Genomic DNA, 18,851 nt, shown 5'->3' on the forward strand with positions numbered 1-18,851 from the left:
ATGATGCAGTTTATTGATCAATTAATTTCTATCTAATTGAGTTCGTATTTTCAAAATTAACATTCAAGAGTCTGCCTTTTATTAATGTTTTATAGTTATAAACTTATTTATAAATTATTCTATATACTTTATATCTTTAGAATATATTTAATTATCATTTTTATTTTCTATTGAAGAAGATTTTATCAATTATGTTGATGATTCTTTTCTTTTTTCTTTTTTTTTTTATATATATACATGATAGAAATTCTAATCTAATCTAATATAAGTGTATATATATGTAAAATTCCTTCTTGAAAACTTGAACTCCGGCCCTTGTCCCCTACACTCCACAAACACTTATACTTGTGAAGTAATCACCGCACCAAGGGTGTGCGGTGATTTATGTTGATGATTCTTGAATGCATCATTTGTGATTTTTCACTTTATTTATTTATTTTATGAAAAGTATAACGTTATGACTTTCAATAGGATCCTACACTCTAATTCGAAAGGCTAAAGATAACATACTACATAAAATCTAAAATCTATGGAAGAGCATATTTGGATCATCATATTAATTGTAGAGGATCTTCTTTTTTCTTTTTCTTTTTTGTTTCTAATATGATTTATATATATATATATATATAATAAAAAGTTACTTACAATAATGATAACCTGTTCAACAAGAATCATTATCATAACTCATAAGTGATGAAGTCTTCTTTAATTTAAACTATTTTATGCTTGTGTAGGTTGTATGGCAACCATATATTGAGGACACCATGGAGAAGCTGGCTCAATATTATCTTATTATGGGCTGTGAGATCGGGCGGCCAGTGATTCCTGTGATATGTTTTCATATTAGAGGGTGGCATCATTTTGATTCCTGTGATCTAGCCATTAACACTGGTGTCGACCTTAACACGTAATTGATGCAATTGGTAGGAACTGGCATGATCGATCGTGTTGTAGTGAATGAACCAACTGTGTTGCTCCCACGGTGTACCATGATTCGAACATGGAGTGGTATCAGTGCATCACTCAGCACTTTATTAGACACAGTAGCAATTCTTTTGAGAGGTTGGTAAGATAAATCGTAATTGGACCTCTACGGAGCCGGCTTTATAGATGGACGGACCCACTGCGCGGAGGCCGGGGGGTGGGGGGCGGGCCCCCTGGCCCAAAGAAAAAAAAGGAAAAATTTGGGCCCCCAGCCCAAAGAAAAAAAAAAGATTTTTTTTAATGATTATATATATATTTTTTATTTCTAGAGTTGTGACTCACTCTTCTAAAAATTTAAACTTCCTCTCTTTTAATTAGCTTAACCCAACTAGCAACTACCCAACTTGAAAACTTAACAAAAACAAAATTTTCAAATAAAAAATAAAAAATCTCAGTCAGCCCAGTATTAAAGTACTAGTATTAGGTATTCTAAATGATAAATATTTAGTATTTAGAACACCATATACCAAAAATACTATTGTACGAGACATTTTAAATGTTATATTAAAGTAGTAAAAGTAAGTTTTGGTGTGTGAAAATATATATATATTTTTGCAACAGTTGATGCTCTTAAGAAATAATAATATTTTGTATTTTTTTTGTCTTTGTTGGTAAATGATTGCATCTTAATGTATTAAGAAACAATGATTTTGTGTATTGATCTTGATGTGCTTGTTGCTAGTGATGCTATAGGAATGGGTTTGAATCTTAATATTAGAAGGGTTATTTTTTATAGCCTTTCAAAATACAATGGAGACAAGATTGTTCCAGTTCCAGCATCACAAGTGAAACAAATTGCTAGAAGAGCTAGCCGAAGAGGAAGCCGCTATCCAGACGGACTCACAACAACCTTGCATTTTAAAGATTTAGACTACTTGATTGAGTGTTTGAAGCAACCTTTTGTAGAAGTAAGGAAAGTCGGTCTCTTTCCATTCTTTGAATAGGTTGAACTATTTGCTGGCCAACTGCCCAATGTTACATTCTGCCATCTACTTGAAAATTTTGGTGAAAATTGCTGTCTAGATGGGTCATACTTTCTGTGTCGACATGATCACATAAAGAAGGTTGCTAATATGTTGGAGAAGGTACAGGGATTATCTCTTAAAGATCGTTTTAACTTTTGTTTTGCCCCAATTAATATAAGAGACCCAAAAGCAATGTACCATCTCCTTAGGTTTGCTTCAACATACAATCAGAATATACCTGTCAATATTGCAATGGGCATGCCAAAGTGTTCTACTCGAAATGATTCAAAGCTCTTAGATCTTGAGACTAAGCATCAAGTGTTTTCCATGTATATGTGGTTATCAAACCACTTCAAGGAGGAAACTTTTCCATATGTGAAGAAGGTTGAGGCAATGGCAACGGACATCGCTGACTTGTTAGGTCAATCTCTAACCAAAGCCAATTGGAAACCAGAATCAAGGCAGGCTGGGAAACCAAAGCCTCAACGGAAGGAAGATGGTTACGAGAGGCCAAGATCACATATCAAATTATACGAGAATTAAGTATCTCTAAATGGTAAATTTTTTTGGGTTCTTGAACTGGTAGAGTTTTCATTTTAATATATTTATATTGTTTTACAAGGCACAATTTTAAAGGTTCTTATCTAATAAGCACTATTTGTTGTGGTTTCAATCTGTCCTATGGTTCTATATCCATATAATCCTGGCACTTCGCCTTGTATGGTTATAAATTATTAAATTTCAATAAAATACTTTCAGGATTTGATGTTTTTTTTTTACATAGTTTTCCTTCCTTTTGTTGTATTTTTTGGCTACTTTGTGTCTTAAGTAGTCTTTTTTCAATAAATATTTTTCTTACTTATCAAAAAAAATAAAAATAAAGGATTTGATATTCTTTCTCTTTACCAACTTGTGGTTGGGGCACATGCATTCATGTTTGCAAAATGCATTTAGTGGCAGGTGTAATGGGGTACTGGTGGGATAGGTTGATGTTGCATTTTTTTGTGAATACAAAAATATGTGGTTATGGTGAATACAATTGGAGGTGGCCTAATGGCTGTGCTGGTGATCATGATGATGTGGTAAGGTGAGATGATGGTAGTTGATGGTGTGATGGTGCTAGGGTAGGAGGTGATGGTAGAGTTTGATGGTGGCAGTGGTTGCTGTTGGTGAGAAGCAGCACCGGAGATCATCCCTTGCGCTCACTCGGAGCCAGAGCTTCATTTCAAGAAGCAAGGTTTTGCGTTTCTTCATTTTATTTTTTCTTATTTTAATGTGAATATATTATCAGTTCAACAACAACAACCATGTCCCTGTTTCAAATTTATAAACCTAAGACATACCCTTCTTCTTCTACTAGGCTAAGGGTTCTGCTATCCATCCATTCTTTTTATGGACTATTATATGACCCTTTGATTTCCCAGCATTATCGGTTTTGTCCTATTGCTTCAAATGTCCCAAACCGTCCATTTTTCACTTTTGCTTTCACTTTGTTTCACTTATTAGCTCCTTGTAAATTTCCCTCACAAACTCTCAAATTTAAGGCCTCTGCCACCCTCTATGCAAAACCCTTTTCTTCTTCATCAGCACCTAATGGTGATGATGATCACGGCGTGTCTAGTTTGACAATAGTTGAATCTGAATCTGAATGTGATTTCGATGCTGATGTTGGGAAAGCAACTGTTGGATTATTGCACAGTCTAGAATCTCTAGATGATGATGATGATAAGGGTTGTAGCACTGTTGGTGATTCAACCATGGTTGAATTGGGAAATGATAAGAATGAAGAGGGTATTGTTGTTGATTCTATGGTGGGTAGTGATAATAATAATGATGTGGGTTTGGAGTGGTGTGAGGGTCATTTGAATGTTGCGTCACGGGATCCTGTTGAAGTGTATCGTGAGTTAAGAAATGCCGAGAAGGGTGCGAAGCAGACACGGTGTGATTAGGAGATAATGCAACAAGTGTTTAGTTATTTTGGGAAATCAGGTTCGGCGTCTAATCAGGCTCTCGCAATTTACATTGGGATCTCATTCTTTCCTACTGCAGTGCAAAAGTTCCGGAACTTTTTCTTCAAGAAATGTTCTGCTGATGTTTTTAATTATGTGGTGTCGCTTGGTCCATCTGATGATGTTGTCAAGTTCTTGTTTCTTATATTCGTGGAGTATTGTTTAGAGGAGTTTCCTAATGAGATTAAGCGTTTTTGGGGTATGATTGTGTTGGTGAAATGGAAATTCATTATTAAGATCCCCAACATACAACAAAAATAGTTAATAAAGTCAAAATAGTAATATGTTTTTGCCTATTTGCTAAATTTGATAGTTCGCACAAAGTTCGTAAGTTTGAATTTTCCATAGCTATTTCAATTTCTTAAAATTTTCAGTAAATTTGAAAACAATTACAAATGGGAAATATGATAATAAGCTAATCATAAAAAGTTGAAAAACAAAATTTTATCTAATTCTCTTGCACTTTGTAAAAATAGTCAAGAGCCTTATAACTCAACTAGTATTTCATGGTATTTTCAACAAAGATGTCTAGAGTTCAAAACTCCAATTCCCCTTATTTCAATTGTAGAACTATAAATAACTAACTAAATAAAAATACTTAAATTGTGATAGATATGATCAAAATGAAGTAATGGTTCAATCAAAATATATCCATTGTCAAAGACCAAAAAGCGCAAGGTTTGTAAAACATCTTTGTTATACCTTTTGATATGTAAACAAAATCATGTTTGTATAGTACAACACCTTAAAGCGTTGTACTATACAAATATTATTTTACAAACCTTGGCTTTTTGGTCTTTGACTATGGATATATTTTGATTGAATCCTTACTTCTTTTGATCATATCTATCACAATTAAGTTTTTATTTAGTTAGTTATTTATAGTTCTACATAAACAAGGGGAATTGGAGTTTTGAACTCTAGACATCTTTGTTGAAAACACCATGAAATACTAGTTGATATAGGCTCTTACTATTTTTACAAAGGCAAGAGAATTAGATAAAATTTTGTTTTTCACTTTTTATGATTAGCTTATTATCATATTTTCCATTTATAATTTTTTAAATTTACTGAAAATTTAAGAAATTGAAATAACTATGAAAATTCAAACTTACGAACTTTGTGAACTATCAAATTTAGCAAATAGGCAAAAAATATATTACTATTTTGACTTTATTACTATTTTATTGTATGTTGGGACTTAATAATGAATTTCAATTTCACCAACACAATATATCAATGCAAACACTGCCACCATCAAACTCTACCATCACCTCCTACCCCAGACCATCACACCACCAGCTACCATCATCTCACCCTTACCACATCACCGTGATCACCAGCACACCATCAGGCCACCTCCAATTGTATTCACCACAACCACATACCATTTTTGTATTCACAAAAAAATGCAACATCAACCTATCCCACCACTACCCCATTACACCTACCACTAAATGCATTTTGCAAACACGAATGCATGTGCCCCAACCACAAGTTGGTAAAGAGAAAGAACATCAAATCCTTTTTTTTTTTTTTTTTTTTTGATAAGTAAGAAAAATATTTATTGAAAAAAAGACTACTTAAGACACAAAGTAGCCAAAAAATACAACAAAAGAAGGAAAACTATGTACAAAAAAGAACATCAAATCTTGAAAGTATTTTATTGAAATTTAATAATTTAAAACCATGCAAGGCGAGGTGCCAGGATTATATGGATATAGAACCATAGGACAGATTGAAACCACAACAAATAGTACTTATTAGATAAGAACCTTTAAAATGTGCCTTGTAAAACAATATAAATATATTAAAATGAAAATGAAAACTCTGCCAGTTCAAGTACCCAAACAAAATTACCATTTAGAGATACTTACTTCTCATATAATTTGATAAGTGATCTTGCCTCTCGTAACCATCTTCCTTCCGTTGAGGCTTTGGTTTCCCAGCCTGCCTTGATTTTGGTTTCCAATTGGCTTTGGTTAGAGACTGACCTAACAAGTCAGCAATGCTGTTGCCATTGCCTCAGCCTTCTTCACATATACATTGACAACACTTGATGCTTAGTCTTAAGATCCAAGAGCTCTGAATCATTTCAAGCAGAACCCTTTGGCATTCCCATTGCAATATTGACGGGTATATTTTGACTGTATGCTGAAGCGAACCTAAGGAGATGGTACATTGCTTTTGGGTCTCTTATATTAACTAGGGCAAAACAAAAGTTAAAACAATCTTCAAGAGATAATCCATGTACCTTCTCCAACATATTAGCAACCTTCTTTATGTGATCATGTCACACAGAAAGTATGACCCATCTAGAGGCAATTTTCACCAAATTTTTCAATAATGGCAGAATGTAACATTGGGCAGTTGCCCAACAAATAGTTGAACCTGTTCAAAGAATGGAAAGAGACCGACTTTCCTTACTTCTACAAAAGGTTGCGCAAACACTCAATCAAGTAGTCTAAATCTTCTAAATACAAGGTTGTTGTGAGTCCGTTTGGATAGCGGCTTCCTCTTGGCCAGCTCTTCCACAATTTGTTTCACTTGTGATGCGGAATGGAACAATCTTGTCTCATTGTATTTCGAAAGGCTATAAAAAATAACCCTTCTAATATTAAGATTCAAACCCATTCCAACAGCATCACTAGCACAAGCAATCAAATTCATTATCTTGATCATTGAATAAGGTAGCTTGTTGTTTACGAGTTTCTGGTGGCAAAGCACCATAAATTACACAACAACGGTGATTGGTGTGTTTCTCAATTGTCATTTTAACCTCAAATATCTCTCTCCTCGAAAAAGCAACCACGCAGTCCCAGAATGAATTTTTTTAAGATCTCCCAACAAGGTCTTGGCTTCAACCACCGGCTTAAACCTATCATAATGTTGTTCATGTAGCTAATCCCCAATTTCTGCACAAATCTTTCGAACAATAGTCAAAACGCTCGAATCCCCACATAAATGTATCTCATCAGCCTTTAATCCAAGCAATGCCCGCATCCAAGCATAACCCCTACATGGTCTGCCATCACTTGAATTTCATCAATAACAGCTACATCATACAATTCATCCGTCAACACCATTTCCACAATACAAGCAATATGGTTTGAAAAAGGGACATATTTCTTTTCTTGACCTGTAAGTAGAGTACAGTAAACCCCAAGTGCATTCACCTTGTCAAAGACTTCCATAGCCAATAATCTGAGAGCCCCCCCCCCCCCCAAATTTTTGAAAAAATAGCGTGTTTCGTCTGTCACTGCTGTTTCTTGTTCGTCGACCATGGTTGCTTCTTCTTGGTCGGCATTTACTGTGTCTTCTTGGTTGACCACTACTGCTGTTTCTTTGTTAACTACAGATCGTCTTTTCCGTGACCAACTAGTGCTGTTGCTTCTTTCTTCTTTTTCTTTTATCAAGCTTTAACATTTAAACTTTTGTTCCCAAACCTTGTCTTTGGTTCCAGCACTTTTGAATGACATTTCTTACTTTTTTATGTCACTTTGCTTCTTTTGTTTGCTTGTGTCAGCCAGATAAGATGGGTAGGTCATAGGTGTAAGTAATTACTAGGTGTGAAGAGTTTTTTTTTTTTTTTTCCAAATAAGTGTGAAGAGTTTTTATAGTACAATTTTTTCTTTTTAACTCATCTTCTTATGGTTCTAGAGTGTACACTACTACGTGAAATATTTTATTCTTTAATTCGTGTTTATTTCGGTGATGTTTTTTTTTTTTTTACTTGCAAAACCATTGCATTCAACTAAAACAAGCTTGTAATAGCTGGTTTACATCTGAAGAAATCTCAGAGTTTATAATGGGTTGAGTTTCCTCCATCTATGTTACAAAATCATCAACAAATTGCGCATACTTGGCCAGCCCATGTGCTGCCTTGTTTCCTTCCCTTCTTGTGTGGCGAGTTTCAAACTGCCGTAGCATTTGCATATGGTGTATGGTTCCAGCAATTATATTGGCAATAGCTGGGGAGGGATCTGATTCCCCCTGTATAGTTGAGCAAACCAATAGGCTGTCACTTTCAAAAATTACCTTCTGGAGACTGGTATTCTTGGCAAAAATGGCAGCTTCCTCCATTGCTTTCGCTTCAATTTCCAAAGGTCTCAATGGGAGCTCCAACTTCTTACTCATGGCAGCAACCACAAGGCCTTGGTCGTCTCTTGCTATCACACCAATTCCGCTCCATTTGTGTTTCAAACAAACAGCCCCATCCACATTCATTTTATACCAACCATTTGGAGGAGGGACCCATTGGTGTTGAGCTGGTTGCGTATTCTGCCGCTAGTGTGGCATCTCTTGGGCTAGTGTATACTCATGTAGTAGTTTGGTTGCCGCCCCATAGATTTTCGCAGCTGACATATTCCTTCCCCCATGTCTCATTTCATTTCTGTTGTGCCAAATACTCCAAGCAATCATCAGAATCATATCCATAAGGCTTGAGGCAGTACCTTGGTTCAGCACACACTGCCACAAAATGTCCATAAAATCCCCTTGACCTTCTACCATATTGCTCAAATTACAATGGGACCAGACTGCCTTTGCCTTTGTGCAGTGACATAAGGCATGTAGAATAGTTTCTAGACTCAAGCCACATTCATCACAGGTTGGGCTCTCAATGACTTTTCTATGGAAAATGTTCATTTTTGTTGGCAAAATGTTTTGACATGCTCTCCAGCCAAAGTTTCTCACCTTACTTGGAATTCTTGCTTTCCATAGCCTTTTGCCAGAAACAGTGCATGCCTAAAGGGTCCGAGCTTTCGCCACCACCATTTCTATCTCTAATTCTCGCTAAGTGGTAAGTACTCTTAACACTGAATTTCCCATTAGCAGTTGCTGTCCATACCAGCCTGTCAGCTGGTAGTGTTGTGCTTAAGGGGATGCTTAAAATGGAGTCAGCTTCATGATCAAGGAAGACATCCCGAATCATGTTGGTTTTCCATGCTCCACTTTCTGCATCAATGAGTGCACTAACCATTGTCTCCACGGGTAAGATTCTTTGTGGTGAGGATATACAAAATGTGGTAGGGTTGCTTGTCCATTTGTCCTTCCAAATGTTGATATTTTGCCCATTGCCAACCTGCCACTTGACCCCATCTCTAATTAGAGATTGGGCTGCCCAAATACTCCTCCAAGCAAAGGATGGGTGGTGGCCTTTCCTAGCATGTATAAAATCTTCATCAGGGAAGTATTTGTTTTTAAAAACTCTATAAAAGAGCGAGTTACCACCTTGCTGCAACCGCCAACCTTGTTTAGCCAAGAGAGCAATATTGAAGGCCCTCAAGTCTCTAAAGCCCATGCCACCTTCAATCTTCGGTTCACATAGTTTGTCCCACTTCATCCATGCCATTTTTTGTTCATTATCCTTTTGCCCCCACCAGAAATTTTCTACCATGCTTGCCATGTCATCACAAAGGTTCTTTGGCAACAGAAAACAACTCATGGTGTGAGCTGGAATAGCCTGTGCTACTGCTTTTATAAGTATCTCCTTGCCTGCACTGGATAAGAGCTTCTCCTTCCAACTCGATAATTTGTTAGCCAATCTTTCTTTCAACTGTTGGAAAGTGTTCTGCTTCGATCTCCCCACCAATGATGGTAGCCCAAGATATTTCTCATGCTGCTTAATAATTTCTGCTCTAAACATTTGTTTTATGCTCTCTTGTGTATCCTTAGGAGTGTTTCGGCTAAAGAACAATGAGGTCTTCTCCTTGTTGAGTTGTTGGCCTGTAGAAGATTCATACACTTGGATAAGTCGCATAAGTTCATCACAATCATCAGATGTTGCTTGGCAAAACAGCAAGCTATCGTCCGCAAAGAACAAGTGAGAGAGCTGTGGTCCCCTACGACAAATTGATATGCCAGTAATTTTTTCCTCCAAGGCCGCCTTCCGAATTAGAGATGATAGTCCCTCTGCACCTGACAAAAACAAATAGGGAGAGAGTGGGTCACCCTGGCGTAAGCCTCTTATTAGGGTTATATGCCCGTGGGGGACCCCATTAATCCGAATAGAATAGGTTACAGAAGTGAGACAGTGCATAATAGTGTTAACCCACTTAGAATGAAACCCCATTCTTAACATAATCTGCTCTAAACCTCCCCCATTCCACCCGGTCATATGCTTTGCTCATATCCAATTTCAGTGCCATCTCGCCCACCCTACCACCCCGCTTCTGGCTTATGTGGTTCATGACCTCAAAAGCCACAAGAATATTGTCTGTGATGAGTCTATTGGCCATAAACGCACTCTGGTTCTCGCTTATTATGGATGGTAACACTACTTTGAGTTTGTTGGCTAGGACTTTTGTTGCAATTCTAGAGACAACATTACTTAGACTAATAGGGCGGTATTCAGAAATTTTCTTGGGACTTTTTACTTTGGGGATGAGTATGATATGAGTTTCATTAAAATTTACTGGTGTGACACCCAAGTTCAAGAAATCCAACACACATTTCGTTACACAATCTCCTACAATTAGCCAAAAATGCTGATAAAACAGGGGATTCATACCGTCTGGTCCTGGGGCTTTCATTGGATTCATTTGTTTAAGAGCTTTCCTCACCTCCGTAGCTTGGAATTTTCAGGTAAGCAGTGCATTCATGGGTTCTGATACTCTAGCCTCAATGGCATCAAGAAGTTCATCCTGAACAGAAGTATGGGAGATGCTGAACAAGTTCTGGTAATAATTGATGGCGATAGTCTTCACTATTGTCGGATCTTCTTGCCACTGATTTGTTTCGTCCATTAGCCCAAAGACCGTATTTTTCTGCTTCCTACTTGATGCCTTTTCATGGAAATACCGAGTATTCTTATCTCCAGATTTTGCCCAGCAACTTCTTGATCTTTGATGCCACATGTCTTTAAACTATATACATTATTACTTTTATTTGTTAGATTAATGGGTCAATGTATACAGCTTTTTATAAATAAATATGATTAAGATAGTATGAGGAAGTAATTAAGGGTTTTATTCACATTAAAAAAAAGTAATGAAGGGTTTATATTTTTAAAAACTCTTAATAATTTATTACAATTTTCTAATTGAATATATATATATATAGCGGTGATTTCAAAACAGTACACCAGTATTAATCGGTACCAAAACATATCATTAATTTAGCTAAACCGAAACAGCTTTCGATATGAAATTGATTTCCTTGATTGTATGTCACCATTTTAGATTTAATACACACACACACAAAATATAAATATATATATATATATATATATATGCCCCCCCCAAAGATAAATTCTTGGCTCCGCCACTGAATATAAACAACACCCTTTAGAGTTAACAAAAAAAAAGAAGCCTTCTAGTCTACTACTATGTCAACTAAAGGATTTATCTTGAAAATTAAGTGAATGATTTATTACAAAAAAATAATTGGTAGGAGAATCACCCGTCTTAGTAGAAATCTCATAAATTAGATTTTACTAATTAAAAACAATTTAAATCGTTTAATAGCATTAAATATGATAAATAACTTGGTTTACATTCGATGCATTAACATGTGTCACCATTGCGAAAATCTAGTGCAATTGAACACGTGATATAAACTTTGACCTAATAAAAACAAAGATTTTGAGAACATTCCAAAAAAAAAAAATAAATAAAAAGAAAAAGAAAAAGGAGGAGTAGGGAGATAGATAGAGTAGGGTCTTCTCATAGAGTTCCTATGTGACTAAATATTTGAGAGTTTCGTGGCCCCCTTTTGTCGGAAAACAGCAGGAAAAGGCCTAAGCGAATCTCTACAAAAATACAAAAAAAATTTCTTCTTCGTCGTGCCTATTAAGTGTTGGACCGTTTTGGTCTTTGTCTTCTGCTTTGTTGTTTTCTTCTTTTTTTAACTGTTTCTATTTGCGACTGTACAAACAAAACCAGAGGATATAGAGAGACACAGACACAGAGAGATATAGAGAGATTCTGGGTTTATTCTTCTCTCTCTCTTAGGGTTCCAAGTTTTGACAACATGAGGAAGAAACTTGATACTCGTTTTCCAGCCGTAAGTCTTTCTTTCTTTTTCTTTATTCTCTGTTTGTGTGTGTGTGTGTTGGTTTGTTTCTTTGCTTGTTTTTCTTCAATATAACCGTTTACTTTTGTTTTCATGGACATGGGGTTTTTCTTTTTACTTCTTTTTGCTCACTTGGGTTGTGTGAGTTTTAGACTGTTTGTTCTATATGTGTCATGTATGAAATAGTTAATCTGATTCTGATAATTTTTAAACCTTGCAATGTTATTGTTATTGGATAAACCAGGTTGTGTTCAATACTTGAATTTGTAGCATGTTTAGTTTAGTTTACTAGGAGGTTTTTTGTGTTCTTGGCTTCTAAGATAATGGAAACATAATAGAGAGTCTGGGGTGGAAGCAAAGGAGTTTCTGTTTTGTAGTGGGAAAGATAGCTATGTTTCATAGCACTTTAGTTACAGTATTGTAGTTACGGTTTTTTGAGCCCTCAACTATTTAAATTTATATATCGGGTTTTGGTGCAATGTCAAGTGCCTTCCATCCAAAGTGACATGTTGTAGGTTTGAGTTTGGGAATCAGTCTCTCTAAAAAGATGGGGTTAAGGACTTAAGGTTGCCTACCAATCATCTCTCCCAAACCCCACAGAAGTTGGAATTTTGTGCACTAGGTGTGACCTTTTTATTGTAGCCGAGAGAGACAGAGACAGAGAGAGAGAGCAAACCATCTGCATAGTGACAATCTTCTTTTTTCCCTTCCTTGCTCATAGGATGGAAGTAAATGGCACTATTCCAAAGGCCGGTTTGGTTTTCCTTGTGAATTGAGTCAGAGGAACCATTGGAAGTTCTTTAATCATACTAAGTTTGCTTTGCAACTCATGCAAAAGGACTTTTATTTATGATGTACACTAGCTGTTGTCTAATTAGAGCATTGGCATCAGGCACTTTATTACACTTTCTTTAGCTAAAAATTAGATAAACTCACTCCAAATTCCCTTGAATCAGGATCAACACACCATAGCCAAAAAATATGAAATTTATAGTATCTCACTCCATCAGGCAAAGGCATTGTAGCTTTAATAATTGATTTTTATTTTCTTCTTTTTTCAGCCAACATCTCTTTGCAATTGTCTCTCTCTCCCGAAATACATACATTTTTTTTTTTTTTTGATAAGTTTCTCTCTAGAAATATTAGAAACCCACCACAACCAATCCACTGCCAGTGTTTACAACAACCCATAACCCAACAAGGAATCCAACCAAAAATTAGCAAACTTTACGGTTTAGGAGGAAATTGAAGAACAAAAGAAACTACCTTGATTTTCATGGCCACTGACTAGGACTGAAAGAAATTGGTTGGCGTTAACAAATGATGAATCAACAAACTCCAAGGACCAACCAATGACCACTGGCAGTGAAGGAAAGAAATCGAGTGGCACCACAGGATAGAGAATCGACAAGCTTAAAGCCTCAAAGAACGTGCCATGATGGCACCCATGCTGCCCAAGGTGGCTTTTCACCAGGGTCACTGATTGATCAATAAAGGCCTGTGAGGGAAGAAAGAGGCACAAGAGGAGAGTGAGAGAAGAGAGAAGGTGAAAGATGAGGAAGATGTAAGAAATGGGAAAGATTTATGGTTGATAATGGGGTGGAGGGTGAGGTTTTGGGTTCAAGACCTGTTGGGTGCATGTGAAACTCTAAAGAATAAAGTCAAGAGCCGTGAAGTTTAGTGGCATTGCCTGCTCTACTTTATAAGGAGAGCCAGGGTTCAAATCCCCTCTTCTCCATTGTTATAACTATTGAATTATTAAAAAAGAAAAAGGAAAAAGGAAAGAAAAGTAACTCTTATGAACAAAAAATCATTTGATATGTTAAGTTGTTGTCTTAAGGTGATGTTTCTCAAAAATCCTGAATGTTGTTTGAATTGAGATGGTATTGTACATTGCTATGGTTTAAATTATTAACAGTAATATATGTGTAGAAAATTTGTTTCCTCCAATTAATATTCATGGCCTTACTGTTGAGTTTGGTGCATGGCACTCTGTGATCTGTTTTTGTTAGACATTGGTGGGCATTTCTGAAGGTTCTCTGTTACTAAAAAAGGGGCCTTGGAGATGTGACAGTTTCATCCATGATTCTTTTTTTATTTATCTTTTAACATTTCACCTCTCCTTGTTTTCTTGAAGTCTGTTGACATAGAGTAGACTTTGTGACTACCATGGTGCCATTTTATTGTGCATATGGAATGCTTTGATATATATATATATATATATATATATATATTTTTTTTTTAAATTAAAAATCCACATACATGAAACAATGGCATGTGAATTGTGTTTGCAATTTTATTTCTAGGAATCTAGTTCTTCCACACTTGTTTGATCTAGCTGCTTGTTTAAGCTCATCATAATCATTTTCTAAATTATCTTTATTCCATCTTTTCCTCTGTGAATAAGAGAATACTATCTATTTGACTTGAATCTAGATAGATATGCTAGACTATTAGCTTTCAAGTTTGACATTTGTCCATGATTGGCTTTGAGTGACCCTTTACAGCTTGTTAGGTCTTAAGGCCCTGCTGACATGAGAAATATTAGTAATAAGCATTGAATTGGTTCTTTTTATTTGCATCAAGTTAAATTAAGAGGGATGTCACTTGATAGGAATTTTTAAACAGTTGGTCTATAATCTTCTATTTAGAATCTAATAAATCCTACAATTGAACTTTTAGTTCAGTACTTTCACCATACATTAGGCAAATTAGGTCTAAATCTATTCTCTGTGGAATTTTTTGCCCTACGAATGGGGTCCTTCATGTGCAGTTTATCCTATAGAGGCCTTCAGTGATAAGTGGTATAGTCCACTTCTTTCTCTATTTTAATGTTATGCATAAGCTAAAGAATTTTTATTATGTTGCAACTGGGAGAAAGCTGCAGAATCAGTTTGAGAATAAAATACTTTTGTTATCCTAAATATGTATAGCTGTTGCGTAAGAGATGATCCTGTATATGGGGCTCAAAGGAAGCACACAAGTCATCCCTCCAAAGCAAAGCACTTTTTTTGTAGGAAAATCCCCTTCTCTAGTTTGGAAATTGAAGTGAACCACCCACATAATTATGTATTTTTTCGTAAGCAAATCATTCTTAATCCTGACAATGTGATGTCAACTTCACGACTCATTTGCATTTTGCTCTATGTAGAGGATATCCTTTTTGGTCCTTTGCTATGATATTGTTCATGCCTTTTTAGGCCTTGCTCTTATTTACTTCTTAGCTTCTGCTTGCAGCGTGTTGCTCCTCTGTACTGTTGCATTTGTGGTCTTTATCTCATCTTGTCCCAGCTTGTTCCACTTCTATTATGCATAAAATGTATTGTTTCCATATCATATCTTGTGTTGTATTACCACTAATTTGGTGTAACATCCTCATTTAGATTTTTTTTTTAAAGGAAAAAATTTATAATTTTCTCTTTCATTATAATACTGGGTTTTGTGGATAACCACTAGTGCTGTAGCAGTTCTATAAATTTTCTTTTAGTGTGATAGGTTTTCTAAGAACAGTTCTCTTTTATGAATACTTGATCCAAGATAAATGAATTTCATTAGTTAAAGCTATATGATTAGTAAACAGACTTAAAGGAGAAAACTTTGGCAAACTTCATGTCAATTTGAATGTATTATATTTTATATGGTGTAAAAGTAGTATCTCTATGGTGTAGACCTGCATGGTTTTGGAATTTTGCTTAGCACCATATTTTCTCTATATGTGCAAGATCCAAATCTTATTTAGGGAACCTCAACTGGATTATACTTGCATGGCACTCACTTTCAATACTCTTTCTTTCTATTTGATCTTCTCTTTTTAGCTAAATTATTCTAGGTTTTTTTGGTGAATATTTACTTTTTAGGTTTGCTAATGCCATGTTTCTGATAGGTTTCCCTGGACTGGGTCCAGAAATTCTTCACACTAATGATTGCTTTTACTTTTTTTTTTTTTTTAATAAAAAAAATGTATTTTCTCTTTTTTAGTCTAGAAGTGTGATTATAGCATCTATGATTCTATGTGGTGTTGCTTCACAAATTAAATATTTGTTCTTTCTATATAGTAGCCTATATTGACATTCATTCAATGCAGTGGGTTTAAAAATGGGATCATGTTATCTGATTTGATATAGTTGTTCCACAGGCTCGGATTAAGAAGATTATGCAAGCAGATGAGGATATTGGGAAGATTGCCATGGCTGTGCCTCTTCTAGTTTGTAAGTAACTTTTAAAACCCTAGCTACTGCTTCTTTATAACTTTATATATATATATATATATACACACACACATACATACTTCTAGTTCTATTTTTAATGATTCTTTGTTTAGTAGTTCACAGATTTTGTTTCACCTTCAACACTTTTCCTTCTTTTTTTTTGGTTATAATTTAGTCTATGAGTGGCATTGCTTGGTCTTCTTTATGAGGAGAACTAGGGTTTTGAATCTCCCCTCCCCCACTTGTTGTAACAATTATTTAAAAAAAAAAAAAAAACATTGCAGTTTCTTTATTATTTATGATACTTATCACCTGTTGCCAATGTAATGTGCAGCTAAAGCTTTGGAACTCTTTCTGCAAGATCTATGCGCTCAGACATATGAGATTACTTTGAAGAGAGGAGCAAAGACCCTGAATTCTTTGCATTTGTAAGTGAAAATTTCATTTATTAACTTTTAGGTTGTAAATATCTTCTTTGAGGATAGGCAATTACTTTTATGTTTCAGTGAGAATCAAACCCTGTAACGACTCTTTTCTATCAAACACCATGCCTATATGCTTTAAGGATCAGTTATTAAGATTAAAGACAGTGGCTCCTTCTGTAGCATTTGTTTTAGGTGTAGTTTCTGAGATATTTGGCAATTTGGCGTTTGCACTGGCTTAAAGTACATGGGAAGAAAATAGTGATATCTATGTCTCCTCTCTCTCTCCCCCCCCCCCCCCCTTCTCATGCACACAGGCACAGGGACTTCGGCACACATTAGACAATAGGGTTCATTCTTGCTATGAGAAAATTTATTCTTTTTGTTTTTTGTTTTCAAGATGTAAATCTAAGGTGCTTAAAATTTTATCCTTGTATGTACAGAAAACAGTGTGTCCAGGCCTTTAACGTTTTTGATTTTCTGAAAGATATCGTCAGCAAGGTTCCTGATTTAGGCGGTTCAGATGCTGCTGGTGAAGATCGTTCTGTTGCCAGAAGAAGGTTTGGAAAAATGTGACGTTATCTCTTGTAAATAGCTGACAAAGAAAGTTTAGTTATTTTATGGCTAATATACTATGTAAATACTCTGGTTTATCAGGAAAATTACCGATAACGTTGAAAATGATAGTGATGATGAGTCCAAGAGGCATAAAATGGTAAGACATGTACTGCACTCAGATTCACATTATTATCAAATCGTTTTTATGGAAGTCTTTCACTCTTAGTGGGTGTTCAGTATCTTATTCTCTCTTTGTTCTAAGAATTATTTTTTGATTTATTCATTAATGTGTTTGAACATGCTTCAATTTGGATATTTAACTGAGATGTAGAAAATTATATGCTTATCTTCCTTGGTTTTCTGAACTTCAATTTCTGGGAAATTTGTATCTCGGAAATTCCAAATTGGAAAACAGAAAATAGAGTCAGATGAGTTTTACTGAAACTTGGTTTGTAAAATTGTGTGACATTATAATGGGACAGGCATTTATAGAACTTGGGATGCATCTTTTAAGCCAACATATAATCTGTCTTAACAGAATGATTTTGCTTGATGATTTTTTTCTCTGCGTTGCAGCATGATGCAGTCCACAATAGCAGCAGTGGCAGAGGAAAGGGTAGGGGCAGAGGTAGAGGTAGAGGTCGTGCGCAAGTTAGTCAAACAGTTGAGAGAGAGACGACTGCACAATATGAGAAGTTTGAAGATGATCCAGATGATTCTGAGCATGATGAAAAACTCAATCAAAGTCTTGAGAGGCTTGATAATGGGGCAGAAACCAAAGAATGGAAGGAAAATATTCTGGCTGTCAAAAGTGAAGAAGCACCCGTTAGAAACTTTGACTTGAATATGGACTTAGATGAGAATGGGGACTCAACAACTGCAGCTGCTGTCCCTGCTAGTTCATCTGCAGAGCCCATTCCAGAAATAAAGCCCAAGGAATACCCTGACTGGTCTGAATCTGAAATGAAAAATATCGCCATTGATCCCGTACAACTTGCCAACTTAAGTAGAAGGATAGATGAGGATGAGGATGAGGAAGATTACGATGAAGAAGGTTGAATGACCATGCATTTCTGGTGCTTGTCTTAACTTATCTCACATAGGTTGGTAGTTCTTAATTTCTGATATACAAGTAGATGTTAGGCTAATATTATTGTGATAGATGGTTAGGAATAGAAAAGGAAGATGAAAACTGCAAATATTATTCTAGGCAAGGCTGTAACTGTAGTTCTTTAGGTCTTTAGATGCGTGGTATATGCTTCTGTACCATTAACTGACAGTTTCAAACTTATTTTCTTCCTTCAGCATATTGAAATCTCAAATTTTGGTACAATCATCCCCGTGTTGTACCCAAAAATATTTTGTATTGTTTCTCTCGTGTGCAGAATTAGATCTTCGAATGGCTGCGGTGTTTTTTTTTTTTTTTTGAGAAACAAATGGCTTCGGTGTTTGATCTATAGGTAACTCTCACAAGTTGCTTGGCGAAAAAAGTAGTGAATTAATTTTATTTTATCCATATAAATCATGAAATAATATGTATATAAAAAGAGGGAAGCTAAGATGTGTAATGCCAGTTTTGTTAATGTTTTGCACCAGAATTACCCACCACCAACAAATTGCCTACAGTTGCAGGATTGACTGCCTGTGAGCAACCAATAATGGGCTCACATTTCATGTGTAATATGTGGGATA

General features: G+C 35.7%; 1 protein-coding gene and 2 pseudogenes across 1 annotated transcript; 2 read left to right on the plus strand and 1 right to left on the minus strand.

Annotated features, from left to right (window-relative positions):
- Positions 1 to 11,850, plus strand: part of LOC112012977 (DExH-box ATP-dependent RNA helicase DExH18, mitochondrial-like) — a 35,062-nt pseudogene extending 23,212 nt beyond the window's left edge.
- On the minus strand, positions 5,832 to 7,242 carry LOC112029749 (DExH-box ATP-dependent RNA helicase DExH18, mitochondrial-like; annotated as a pseudogene).
- LOC112008249 (uncharacterized) lies at positions 11,780 to 18,530 on the plus strand. The gene is made up of 6 exons (XM_024040586.2): positions 11,780 to 11,962; positions 16,107 to 16,179; positions 16,514 to 16,607; positions 17,045 to 17,161; positions 17,259 to 17,316; positions 17,736 to 18,530. The coding sequence occupies exons 1-6, from the start codon at positions 11,930 to 11,932 to the stop codon at positions 18,216 to 18,218; spliced, it is 858 nt and encodes a 285-aa protein (XP_023896354.1). The 5' UTR covers positions 11,780 to 11,929; the 3' UTR covers positions 18,219 to 18,530.
- The last annotated feature ends 321 nt before the right edge of the window (positions 18,531 to 18,851 follow it).

This window comes from Quercus suber, unplaced genomic scaffold (genome assembly GCF_002906115.3).
Source record: "Quercus suber isolate HL8 unplaced genomic scaffold, Cork oak 2.0 scaffold_317, whole genome shotgun sequence".
In the NCBI taxonomy this organism is placed as follows: Eukaryota; Viridiplantae; Streptophyta; class Magnoliopsida; order Fagales; family Fagaceae; genus Quercus; species Quercus suber.